The 13,693-nt window shown below is 41.6% G+C and overlaps 1 protein-coding gene across 1 annotated transcript in view; it reads right to left on the reverse strand.

Moving 5' to 3' along the window:
- The window catches only part of LOC118358674 (transcription factor AP-2-delta-like), a 50,015-nt gene that overhangs the window by 15,739 nt on the left and 20,583 nt on the right, over nt 1–13,693 (reverse strand). The window contains exons 4-7 of the mRNA XM_052524719.1: nt 12,222–12,387; nt 5,210–5,328; nt 935–1,076; nt 720–833 (exon numbers count right to left, since the gene is read on the reverse strand). Of these exons, the coding sequence (XP_052380679.1) occupies nt 720–833; nt 935–1,076; nt 5,210–5,328; nt 12,222–12,387 (541 nt within the window). The remainder of the gene's footprint in view (nt 1–719; nt 834–934; nt 1,077–5,209; nt 5,329–12,221; nt 12,388–13,693) is intronic.

The raw sequence follows: 13,693 nt of genomic DNA on the forward strand, positions 1-13,693 counted from the left end.
CCTGTACACAGCCTGAACCACCACTCTCTGGATCAGAACTCTGTCCTTTTGGCTGTTGTGTCCTGTACACAGCCTGAACCACCACTCTCTGGATCAGAACTCTGTCCTTTTGCAGTCCTCTTCTCAGGTGAGTTCTGGCTCTGGCCTCACAATCTGCTTCAAGACACGACAGAGGACGGATCATTCTGGCTATTGTGATAGGGAGTTCAATGGTGAGGCATATATCTGTACCTGGGGCAAAGACTTTGTGTTTTCTTCGGGCAAAAGTCACCAGGTTTCTTCACGAGGCTGTGAGTCAGTCACCGGGGCTGATACTGTCATGGTTCATGTGGGGTCAAAGTTCAGGATATCACCAGGTTGCTTCCCGAGGCTGTGAGTCAGTCACTGGGGGCTGATACTGTCATGGTTCATGTGGGGTCAAATTACATTGTGAAGGGCAGCTCAGAACAGCTGAAGATTGTGTGTGTGTGTGTGTGTGTGTGTGTGTGTGTGTGTGTGTGTGTGTGTGTGTGTGTGTGTGTGTGTGTGTGTGTGTGTGTGTGTGTGTGTGTGTGTGTGTGTGTGTGTGTGAGTGTGTGTGTGTGTGTGTGTGTGTGTGTGTGTGTGTGTGTGTGTGTGTGTGTGTGTGTGTGTGTGTGTGTGTGTGTGTGTGTGTGTGTGTGTGTGTGTGTGTGTGTGTGTGTGTGTGTGTGTGTGTGTGTGTGTGTGTGTGCATGTACCTGAAGTGTGTGAGGTGTCTCTGTATATCCAGGTCCAGTATAGGTGTGGGTCTGGAGGAGCCAAGAGGAGAACGGTCCTGACTCAACAGGTCCTGGAACTCTTTACAGATCTGCCTAAATGTCACAGGGAAAAGGTAAGAGGTTAGGGGTTAAGAGTTCAATATATATATATATATGTGTGTGTGTGTGTGTGTGTGTCTGTGTGTGTGTCTTACTTGGTGGCCAGTACCATCTTCTTGCGCCCACTGGTCTCCTTGGGTTCATTGTGTTGTCTGGCTAGGTGTTCTCCTGCTGCCTTGGTAGGAAACTCTGTCTCACACGTATAACCAAAGTCTCTAGCCAGGTGGAGCGCCTCACCTACACAAACACACACGTACACGTACACACACAAACATATTTTATTAGGAGGAGAATATTGCTATAGGGATGAGTAAAATATGAAGGTGTAGGTTGATAGAGGGGTGAGTATAATTAGAAGGTGTAGATTGATATAGGGATGAGTATAATTAGAAGGTGTAGATTGATAGAGGGATGAGTTTTATGAGAAGGTTGAGATTGATAGAGGGATGAGTTTTATTAGGAGGTGTAGATTGGTAGAGGGATGAGTTGTATTAGGAGGTGTAGATTGATTGAGGGATGAGTTATATTAGGTGCAGATTGATAGAGGGATGATATTTATCAGAATGAGTAGATTGATAGAGTCATGGGCTTTAAAGGTGCAGATTGACAGAGATTATTTTTATTCAGAGGTTTAGATACAATAGAGGGATGAGTTTTAATAGAAGGTGTAAATTGATTTAAGGATGAGATTTATTAGGAGGTGTAGATTGATAAAGGGATGTCTTTTATTAGATGTAGATTGATAGAAGGATGAGATTTATTCGGAGGTCCAGACTGATTTAGTTGTATTAGATGTATATTGATATAGGGATGAGTTGTATTAGGTGTAGATAATAAGGAGATGAGTTTTATTAGGAGGTGTAGAAAGATATTTAAGAAGTCTAGATTGATAGAGGGATGAGTTGTATAAGACGATGTAGATTGATGGAGGGATGACATTTATTAGGAGGTGTAAATTGATAGAGGGGTGAGTTGTATTTGGAGGTGTAGATTGATATAGGAATGAGTTTTATAAGAAGGTGTAGATTGATGGAGGGATGAGTTTGGTTTGAAGGTGTAGATTGGTGGATGGATGGGTTTTATTAGGATGTCCAGATTGATAGAGGGAAGAATTTTACTTGGAGGTCCAGATTGATAGAGGGATGATTTGTATTAGGAGGTGTTGCTTGAAAGAGGGATTAGTTGTTAAGGTGCAGATTAATAGAGGGATGAGATTTAATGGATTAATATAGGGATGAGGGATGAGATTTAATAGTTTTAATGGAAGATGTAGATTGATAGAGGGATGAGTTTTATTAGGAGGTTTAGATTGACAGAGGGATGCATTTTATTAGGATGTCCAGATTGATAGACGGATGAGTTGTATTAGGTGTCGATTGACAAAGGGATGAGTTTTATTAGGATGTCCAGATTGATAGACGGATGAGTTGTATTAGGTGTTGTATTAGAAGGTGTAGATTGGTAGAGGGATGTGTTTTATTAGAAGGTGTAGATTGGTAGAGGGAAGTGTTTTATTAGGAGGTATAGATTGGTAGAGGGAAGTGTTTTATTAGGAGGTATAGATTGGTAGAGGGATGTGTTTTATTAGGAGGTATAGATTGGTAGAATGAAGTGTTTTATTAGAAGGTGTAGATTGGTAGAGGGATGTGTTTTATTAGGAGGTATAGATTGGTAGGGGATGTGTTTTATTAGGAGGTATAGATTGGTAGAGGGAAGTGTTTTATTAGAAGGTGTAGATTGGTAGAGGGAAGTGTTTTATTAGAAGGTGTAGATTGGTAGAGGGATGTGTTTTATTAGGAGGTATAGATTGGTAGAGGGATGTGTTTTATTAGGAGGTATAGATTGGTAGGGGGATGTGTTTTATTAGGAGGTATAGATTGGTAGAATGAAGTGTTTTATTAGAAGGTGTAGATTGGTAGAGGGAAGTGTTTTATTAGAAGGTGTAGATTGGTAGAGGGAAGTGTTTTATTAGAAGGAGTAGATTGGTAGAGGGATGTGTTTTATTAGGAGGTATAGATTGGTAGAATGAAGTGTTTTATTAGAAGGTGTAGATTGGTAGAGGGAAGTGTTTTATTAGGAGGTATAGATTGGTAGGGGGATGTGTTTTATTAGGAGGTATAGATTGGTAGAGGGATGTGTTTTATTAGAAGGTGTAGATTGGTAGAGGGAAGTGTTTTATTAGAAGGTGTAGATTGGTAGAGGGATGTGTTTTATTAGGAGGTATAGATTGGTAGAATGAAGTGTTTTATTAGAAGGTGTAGATTGGTAGAGGGAAGTGTTTTATTAGAAGGTGTAGATTGGTAGAGGTGTAACGGATGTGAAACGGCTAGCTTAGTTAGCGGTGTGCGCTAAATAGCGTTTCAATCGGTTACGTCACTTGCTCTGAGACCTTGAAGTAGTAGTTCCCCTTGCTCTGCAAGGGCCGTGGCTTTTGTGGAGCGATGGGTAACGATGCTTCGAGGGTGACTGTTGTTGATGTGTGCAGAAGGTCCCTGGTTCGCGCCCGGGTATGGGCAAGGGGACGGTTTAAAATTATACTGTTACAGAGGGATGTGTTGTATTAGGTGTAGATTAATAGAGGCATGAGTTTTTTAGGTGTAGATTAATAGAGGGATGAGTTGTATTAGGTGTAGGTTAATAGAGGCATGAGTTTTTTTAGGTGTAGGTTAATAAAGGCATGAGTTGTATTAGGTGTAGATTAATAGAGGCATGAGTTGTATTAGGTGTAGGTTAATAGAGGCATGAGTTGTATTAGGTGTAGGTTAATAGAGGGATGAGTTGTATTAGGTGTAGGATAATAGAGGCATGAGTTTTTTTAGAAGGTCTAGGTTGATAGAGGGATGAATGATATTAGGTGGTCCAGATTGATTGAGGGATGAGTTATATTAGGTGTAGATTGATAGAGGGATGAGTTATATTAGGTGTAGGATAATAGAGGCATGAGTTTTTTTAGAAGGTGTAGATTGATAGAGGGATGAAATATATTAGGTGGTCCAGATTGATAGAGGGATGAAATATATTAGGTGGTCCAGATTGATAGAGGGATGAGTTATATTAGGTGGTCCAGATTGATAGAGGGATGAGTTATATTAGGTGGTCCAGATTGATAGAGGGATGAAATATATTAGGTGGTCCAGATTGATAGAAGGATGAGTTTTATTTGGTGTAAATTGATAGAGGGATGAAATATATATGGTGGTCCAGATTGATAGAGGGATGAATGATATTAGGTGGTCCAGATTGATAGAGGGATGAGTTATATTAGGTGTAGATTGATAGAGGGATGAAATATATATGGTGGTCCAGATTGATAGAGGGATGAATGATATTAGGTGGTCCAGATTGATAGAGGGATGAGTTATATTAGGTGTAGATTGATAGAGGGATGAATGATATTAGGTGGTCCAGATTGATTGAGGGATGAGTTATATTAGGTGTAGATTGATAGAGGGATGAAATATATATGGTGGTCCAGATTGATAGAGGGATGAATGATATTAGGTGGTCCAGATTGATAGAGGGATGAGTTATATTAGGTGTAGATTGATAGAGGGATGAATGATATTAGGTGGTCCAGATTGATTGAGGGATGAGTTATATTAGGTGTAGATTGATAGAGGGATGAAATATATATGGTGGTCCAGATTGATAGAGGGATGAATGATATTAGGTGGTCCAGATTGATAGAGGGATGAGTTATATTAGGTGTAGATTGATAGAGGGATGAATGATATTAGGTGGTCCAGATTGATAGAGGGATGAGTTATATTAGGTGTAGATTGATAGAGGGATGAATGATATTAGGTGGTCCAGATTGATTGAGGGATGAGTTATATTAGGTGGTCCAGATTGATTGAGGGATGAGTTATATTAGGTGGTCCAGATTGATTGAGGGATGAGTTATATTAGGTGTAGATTGATAGAGGGATGAAATATATTAGGTGGTCCAGATTGATTGAGGGATGAGTTATATTAGGTGTAGATTGATAGAGGGATGAAATATATTAGGTGGTCCAGATTGATTGAGGGATGAGTTATATTAGGTGTAGATTGATAGAGGGATGAAATATATTAGGTGGTCCAGATTGATTGAGGGATGAGTTATATTAGGTGTAGATTGATAGAGGGATGAAATATATTAGGTGGTCCAGATTGATTGAGGGATGAGTTATATTAGGTGTAGATTGATAGAAGGATGAGTTTTATTTGGTGTAGATTGATAGAAGGATGAGTTATATTAGGTGTAGATTGGTAGAGGGATGAGTTATATTAGGTGTAGATTGATAGAAGGATGAGTTTTATTAGGTGTAGATTGATAGAAGGATGAGTTTTATTAGGTGTAGATTGATAGAAGGATGAGTTATTCCTACCTTCCACCAGAGAGGTGAGGAGTGTAACGTTGGCAGCTTTTCTCCGACCAGCTGGCAGGTTGAGTCCCAGTCGATCCAACTTCTCTCTCAGACAACGACCACCATTCTTAGACTTAGCTCTGCATTAAAATAGATTATCACAGCAATAAAATAAAATATACTATCATCTCATTAAAATAATTAACATATTAATATCAATTAACCCCCTGAAGTCGATGTCCGCTCACCCGCGGTCATGTAATTAGCATTAGGGTTAAGGTTCAAATCTGGCAGATATCTGTATTTGTTTTTTATATTTTTTATTTGACCTTTATTTAACCAGGCAAGTCAGTTAAGAACACATTCTTAATTTCAATGACGGCCTAGGAACAGTGGTTTAACTGCCTGTTCAGAGGCAGGACGACAGATTAGTACCTTGTCAGCTCAGGGGCTTGAACTTGCAACCTTCCGGTTCCTAGTCCAACCATTAGGCTACCCTGCCGCCCCGTTTTGCATTGGATGCATCTCTGTGTCATTGTATCTGTCGAAGTGCTTTGCTTTATCTTGGCCAGGTCGCATTTGTAAATGAGAACTTGTTCTCAACTGGTCTACCTGGTTAAATAAAGGTGTTCTCAACTTGCCTACCTGGTTAAATAAAGGTGTTCTCAACTAGCCTACCTGGTTAAATAAAGGTGTTCTCAACTAGCCTACCTGGTTAAATAAAGATGTTCTCAACTAGCCTACCTGGTTAAATAAAGGTGTTCTCAACTGGCCTACCTGGTTAAATAAAGGTGTTCTCAACTAGCCTACCTGGTTAAATAAAGGTGTTCTCAACTAGCCTACCTGGTTAAATAAAGGTGTTCTCAACTGGCCTACCTGGTTAAATAAAGGTGTTCTCAACTAGCCTACCTGGTTAAATAAAGGTGTTCTCAACTGGCCTACCTGGTTAAATAAAGGTGTTCTCAACTAGCCTACCTGGTTAAATAAAGGTGTTCTCAACTGGCCTACCTGGTTAAATAAAGGTGTTCTCAACTAGCCTACCTGGTTAAATAAAGGTGTTCTCAACTAGCCTACCTGGTTAAATAAAGGTGTTCTCAACTAGCCTACCTGGTTAAATAAAGGTGTTCTCAACTAGCCTACCTGGTTAAATAAAGGTGTTCTCAACTGGCCTACCTGGTTAAATAAAGGTGTTCTCAACTAGCCTACCTGGTTAAATAAAGGTGTTCTCAACTGGCCTACCTGGTTAAATAAAGGTGTTCTCAACTAGCCTACCTGGTTAAATAAAGGTGTTCTCAACTAGCCTACCTGGTTAAATAAAGGTGTTCTCAACTGGCCTACCTGGTTAAATAAAGGTGTTCTCAACTAGCCTACCTGGTTAAATAAAGGTGTTCTCAACTAGCCTACCTGGTTAAATAAAGGTGTTCTCAACTGGCCTACCTGGTTAAATAAAGGTGTTCTCAACTAGCCTACCTGGTTAAATAAAGGTGTTCTCAACTGGCCTACCTGGTTAAATAAAGGTGTTCTCAACTAGCCTACCTGGTTAAATAAAGGTGTTCTCAACTGGCCTACCTGGTTAAATAAAGGTGTTCTCAACTGGCCTACCTGGTGAAATAAAGGTGTTCTCAACTAGCCTACCTGGTTAAATAAAGGTGTTCTCAACTAGCCTAAAGGTGAAATAAATAAATAAAAAATCTCAATCCACCCCATCTGCACTGAAAGGTAACAGAGCTAGGGAGGTGTTTATCAGACCGTGAGACAGCCCATCTGCGGTGAAAGGTAACAGAGCTAGGGAGGTGTTTATCAGACCGTGAGACAGCCCATCTGCACTGAAAGGTAACAGAGCTAGGGAGGTGTTTATCAGACCGTGAGACAGCCCATCTGCACTGAAAGGTAACAGAGCTAGGGAGGTGTTTATCAGACCGTGAGACAGCCCATCTGCGGTGAAAGGTAACAGAGCTAGGGAGGTGTTTATCAGACCGTGAGACAGCCCATCTGCACTGAAAGGTAACAGAGCTAGAGAGGTGTTTATCAGACCGTGAGACATCCCATCTGCACTGAAAGGTAACAGAGCTAGAGAGGTGTTTATCAGACCGTGAGACAACCCATCTGCGGTGAAAGGTAACAGAGCTAGGGAGGTGTTTATCAGACCGTGAGACAGCCCATCTGCACTGAAAGGTAACAGAGCTAGGGAGGTGTTTATCAGACCGTGAGACAGCCCATCTGCACTGAAAGGTAACAGAGCTAGAGAGGTGTTTATCAGACCGTGAGACAGCCCATCTGCACTGAAAGGTAACAGAGCTAGAGAGGTGTTTATCAGACCGTGAGACAGCCCATCTGCGGTGAAAGGTAACAGAGCTAGGGAGGTGTTTATCAGACCGTGAGACAGCCCATCTGCACTGAAAGGTAACAGAGCTAGGGAGGTGTTTATCAGACCGTGAGACAGCCCATCTGCACTGAAAGGTAACAGAGCTAGGGAGGTGTTTATCAGACCGTGAGACAGCCCATCTGCACTGAAAGGTAACAGAGCTAGAGAGGTGTTTATCAGACCGTGAGACAGCCCATCTGCACTGAAAGGTAACAGAGCTAGAGAGGTGTTTATCAGACCGTGAGACAGCCCATCTGCACTGAAAGGTAACAGAGCTAGAGAGGTGTTTATCAGACCGTGAGACAGCCCATCTGCACTGAAAGGTAACAGAGCTAGGGAGGTGTTTATCAGACCATGAGACAGCCCATCTGCACTGAAAGGTAACAGAGCTAGGGAGGTGTTTATCAGACCGGGAGACAGCCCATCTGCGGTGAAAGGTAACAGAGCTAGGGAGGTGTTTATCAGACCATGAGACAGCCCATCTGCACTGAAAGGTAACAGAGCTAGGGAGGTGTTTATCAGACCATGAGACAGCCCATCTGCACTGAAAGGTAACAGAGCTAGGGAGGTGTTTATCAGACCATGAGACAGCCCATCTGCGGTGAAAGGTAACAGAGCTAGGGAGGTGTTTATCAGACCATGAGACAGCCCATCTGCACTGAAAGGTAACAGAGCTAGGGAGGTGTTTATCAGACCATGAGACAGCCCATCTGCACTGAAAGGTAACAGAGCTAGGGAGGTGTTTATCAGACCGTGAGACAGCCCATCTGCGGTGAAAGGTAACAGAGCTAGGGAGGTGTTTATCAGACCGTGAGACAGCCCATCTGCACTGAAAGGTAACAGAGCTAGAGAGGTGTTTATCAGACCATGAGACAGCCCATCTGCACTGAAAGGTAACAGAGCTAGAGAGGTGTTTATCAGACCATGAGACAGCCCATCTGCACTGAAAGGTAACAGAGCTAGGGAGGTGTTTATCAGACCGTGAGACAGCCCATCTGCGGTGAAAGGTAACAGAGCTAGAGAGGTGTTAATCAGACCATGAGACAGCCCATCTGCGGTGAAAGGTAACAGAGCTAGAGAGGTGTTTATCAGACCATGAGACAGCCCATCTGCGGTGAAAGGTAACAGAGCTAGAGAGGTGTTTATCAGACCATGAGACAGCCCATCTGCGGTGAAAGGTAACAGAGCTAGGGAGGTGTTTATCAGACCATGAGACAGCCCATCTGCGGTGAAAGGTAACAGAGCTAGGGAGGTGTTTATCAGACCATGAGACAGCCCATCTGCGGTGAAAGGTAACAGAGCTAGAGAGGTGTTTATCAGACCATGAGACAGCCCATCTGCGGTGAAAGGTAACAGAGCTAGAGAGGTGTTTATCAGACCATGAGACAGCCCATCTGCGGTGAAAGGTAACAGAGCTAGGGAGGTGTTTATCAGACCATGAGACAGCCCATCTGCGGTGAAAGGTAACAGAGCTAGAGAGGTGTTTATCAGACCGTGAGACAGCCCATCTGCACTGAAAGGTAACAGAGCTAGGGAGGTGTTTATCAGACCGTGAGACAGCCCATCTGCACTGAAAGGTAACAGAGCTAGGGAGGTGTTTATCAGACCATGAGACAGCCCATCTGCACTGAAAGGTAACAGAGCTAGGGAGGTGTTTATCAGACCGTGAGACAGCCCATCTGCGGTGAAAGGTAACAGAGCTAGGGAGGTGTTTATCAGACCGTGAGACAGCCCATCTGCACTGAAAGGTAACAGAGCTAGGGAGGTGTTTATCAGACCATGAGACAGCCCATCTGCGGTGAAAGGTAACAGAGCTAGAGAGGTGTTTATCAGACCATGAGACAGCCCATCTGCGGTGAAAGGTAACAGAGCTAGGGAGGTGTTTATCAGACCGTGAGACAGCCCATCTGCGGTGAAAGGTAACAGAGCTAGAGAGGTGTTTATCAGACCATGAGACAGCCCATCTGCGGTGAAAGGTAACAGAGCTAGGGAGGTGTTTATCAGACCGTGAGACAGCCCATCTGCGGTGAAAGGTAACAGAGCTAGAGAGAGGACCAATACATGTAAAAAAAAACACAACAAAAAGGACTATCTGTTATTCAATGTGTTTCTATTGGCTAATAGCAGTAAGGACTCTCTGTTATTCAATGTGTTTCTATGAGCTAATAGCAGTAAGGACTATCTGTTATTCAATGTGTTTCTATGGGCTAATAGCAGTAAGGACTATCTGTTATTCAATGTGTTTCTATTGGCTAATAGCAGTAAGGACTATCTGTTATTCAATGTGTTTCTAATAGCAGTAAGGACTATCTGTTATTCAGTGTGTTTCTATGGGCTAATAGCAGTAAGGACTATATGTTATCAATGTGTTTCTATGGGCTAATAGCAGTAAGGACTCTCTGTTATTCAATGTGTTTCTATGGGCTAATAGCAGTAAGGACTATCTGTTATTCAATGTGTTTCTATTGGCTAATAGCAGTAAGGACTATCTGTTATTCATTGTGTTTCTATTGGCTAATAGCAGTAAGGACTATATGTTATTCAATGTGTTTCTAATAGCAGTAAGGACTATCTGTTATTCATTGTGTTTCTATTGGCTAATAGCAGTAAGGACTATATGTTATTCAATGTGTTTCTAATAGCAGTAAGGACTATCTGTTATTCATTGTGTTTCTATTGGCTAATAGCAGTAAGGACTATATGTTATTCAATGTGTTTCTATGGGCTAATAGCAGTAAGGACTATATGTTATTCAATGTGTTTCTATGAGCTAATAGCAGTAAGGACTATCTGTTATTCAATGTGTTTCTATGTGCTAATAGCAGTAAGGACTATCTGTTATTCATTGTGTTTCTATTGGCTAATAGCAGTAAGGACTATATGTTATTCAATGTGTTTCTAATAGCAGTAAGGACTATCTGTTATTCATTGTGTTTCTATTGACTAATAGCAGTAAGGACTCTCTGTTATTCATTGTGTTTCTATTGGCTAATAGCAGTAAGGACTATATGTTATTCAATGTGTTTCTAATAGCAGTAAGGACTATCTGTTATTCAATGTGTTTCTATTGGCTAATAGCAGTAAGGACTATCTGTTATTCAATGTGTTTCTAATAGCAGTAAGGACTATCTGTTATTCATTGTGTTTCTATTGGCTAATAGCAGTAAGGACTGTCTGTTATTCAATGTGTTTCTATTGGCTAATAGCAGTAAGGACTATCTGTTATTCAATTTGTTTCTATGAGCTAATAGCAGTAAGGACTATCTGTTATTCAATGTGTTTCTAATAGCAGTAAGGACTATCTGTTATTCAATGTGTTTCTATGAGCTAATAGCAGTAAGGACTATCTGTTATTCAATGTGTTTCTAATAGCAGTAAGGACTATCTGTTATTCATTGTGTTTCTATTGGCTAATAGCAGTAAGGACTATCTGTTATTCATTGTGTTTCTATTGGCTAATAGCAGTAAGGACTATCTGTTATTCAATGTGTTTCTATGAGCTAATAGCAGTAAGGACTATCTGTTATTCAATGTGTTTCTAATAGCAGTAAGGACTATATGTTATTCAATGTGTTTCTAATAGCAGTAAGGACTATATGTTATTCAATGTGTTTCTATGGGCTAATAGCAGTAAGGACTATCTGTTATTCATTGTGTTTCTATTGGCTAATAGCAGTAAGGACTATCTGTTATTCAGTGTGTTTCTATGGGCTAATAGCAGTAAGGACTATCTGTTATTCAATGTGTTTCTATTGGCTAATAGCAGTAAGGACTATCTGTTATTCAATGTGTTTCTAATAGCAGTAAGGACTATCTGTTATTCAGTGTGTTTCTATGGGCTAATAGCAGTAAGGACTGTCTGTTATTCAATGTGTTTCTATGGGCTAATAGCAGTAAGGACTATCTGTTATTCAATGTGTTTCTATGAGCTAATAGCAGTAAGGACTATATGTTATTCAATATGTTTCTATGAGCTAATAGCAGTAAGGACTATCTGTTATTCAATGTGTTTCTATTGGCTAATAGCAGTAAGGACTATCTGTTATTCAATGTGTTTCTATGGGCTAATAGCAGTAAGGACTCTCTGTTATTCAATGTGTTTCTAATAGCAGTAAGGACCATCTGTTATTCATTGTGTTTCTATGGGCTAATAGCAGTAAGGACTCTCTGTTATTCAATGTGTTTCTATTGGCTAATAGCAGTAAGGACTATCTGTTATTCAATGTGTTTCTATTGGCTAATAGCAGTAAGGACTATCTGTTATCAATGTGTTTCTATGGGCTAATAGCAGTAAGGACCATCTGTTATTCATTGTGTTTCTATGGGCTAATAGCAGTAAGGACTATCTGTTATTCAATGTGTTTCTATTGGCTAATAGCAGTAAGGACTATCTGTTATTCAATGTGTTTCTATGGGCTAATAGCAGTAAGGACTCTCTGTTATTCAATGTGTTTCTAATAGCAGTAAGGACTATCTGTTATTCAATGTGTTTCTATGGGCTAATAGCAGTACTCCATTATTCATGTTTTTGATATCATTTGAGTCTTCGAAATTATATAAATGTTTAGCTTCAAAATGTTTAGTACTATTGAGTGTGTGTGTGTGCGTGTGTTTGTTTGTGTTTGTGTGAGTGTGCATGTCTGTGTGCCAGTGTGTGTGTGTCTGTACCTGCGCAATATTCCTCCCAGAAGTGAGGCGTTGAGACACTCTGGAGGCGAGAGGCGTCTCTTCACCTCAGCAATGGTGACTTTATATTTAGAGGTTGAGCTCAGGAGGGACAGACGGCCGGGGACAGAGCAGAACAGATCTGTAGGGTTCACCACACAGGTTCCTCCTAGATAGAACACATATACACATGTTAAACACTAGTAACATATAGTGTTCAGGGACCTTACCCCCCTCCAATAACCCTACGTGCTAACCTCCCCTAACCCCACTAACTACCCCTTAACCTCCTAACCATCCCCTAACCTCCTAACCTCCTAACTCCCCTAAACCTCCCCTAACCACCTAACCCTCCTATAACCCGCTTAACCCTACCCTAACCCCCTAACCCCCTAACCTCCCATAACCCACAACCCCATAACCCCCTAAATTCCTCTAACCCCCATAACCCCCATAACCCCCAACCCCATAACCCCCTAAATTACTCTAACCCCCATAACCCCTAACCCCACATAACCCCCTATCTTCCTCTAACCCCCATAACCCCCAACCCCATAACCCCCTATCTTCCTCTAACCCCCATAACCCCTAACTTCCTCTAACCCCCATAACCCCCAACCCCATAACCCCCTATCTTCCTCTAACCCCCATAACCCCCTAACTTCCTCTAACCCCCATAACCCCCAACCCCATAACACCCCTAACTTCTTTTAAACCCCCTACCTCAACCCCCTAACCATCCCCTAACCCCCTAACCTACTCTTAACCCCCTTAACCCTCCTTTAACCCCCGTAACTCTCCCCTAACCCTCCCTTAACCCCCCTAAATTGTATGGTTGAGAGAGATGAGGTAAAAAGAATGACAAATAAGTCTGGCTGCACAACCAATTGGCAAACGTACTGCAAATTGCATAAACTGAATAAAAAATATGAGAAAATATATTATAAAACAAAGCTAAATGATTTTAAGAATGATAGTAAAAAGCTTTAGAGCACCTTAAATTACATTTTGGGCAAAAAACATACAAACTCATTCATTGTCTCAGCCTCCAGTATTTATGCTGCAGTAGTTTATGTGTCGGGGGGTTGGGTCAGTTTGTTGTATCTGGAGTACTTCTCCTGTCTTATTCGGTGTCTTGTGTGAATTTAAGTGTGCTCTCTCTAATCCTCTCTTTCTCTCTTTCTTTCTCTATCTCGGAGGACCTGAGCCCCAGGACCATGCCTCAGGACTACCTGACATGATGACTCCTTGCTGTCCGCAGTCCACCTGGCCCTGCTGCTGCTCCAGTTTCAACTGTTCTGCCTTATTATTATTGGACCATGCTGGTCATTTATGAACATTTGAACATCTTGGCCATGTTCTGTTATAATCTCCACCTGGCACAGCCAGAAGAGGACTGGCCACCCCACATAGCCTGGTTCCTCTCTAGGTTTCTTCCTGGGTTTAGGCCTTTCTAGGGAGTTTTTCCTAGCCAC

The sequence above is a fragment of the Oncorhynchus keta genome, chromosome 8, assembly GCF_023373465.1.
Source record: "Oncorhynchus keta strain PuntledgeMale-10-30-2019 chromosome 8, Oket_V2, whole genome shotgun sequence".
Lineage (NCBI taxonomy): Eukaryota > Metazoa > Chordata > Actinopteri > Salmoniformes > Salmonidae > Oncorhynchus > Oncorhynchus keta.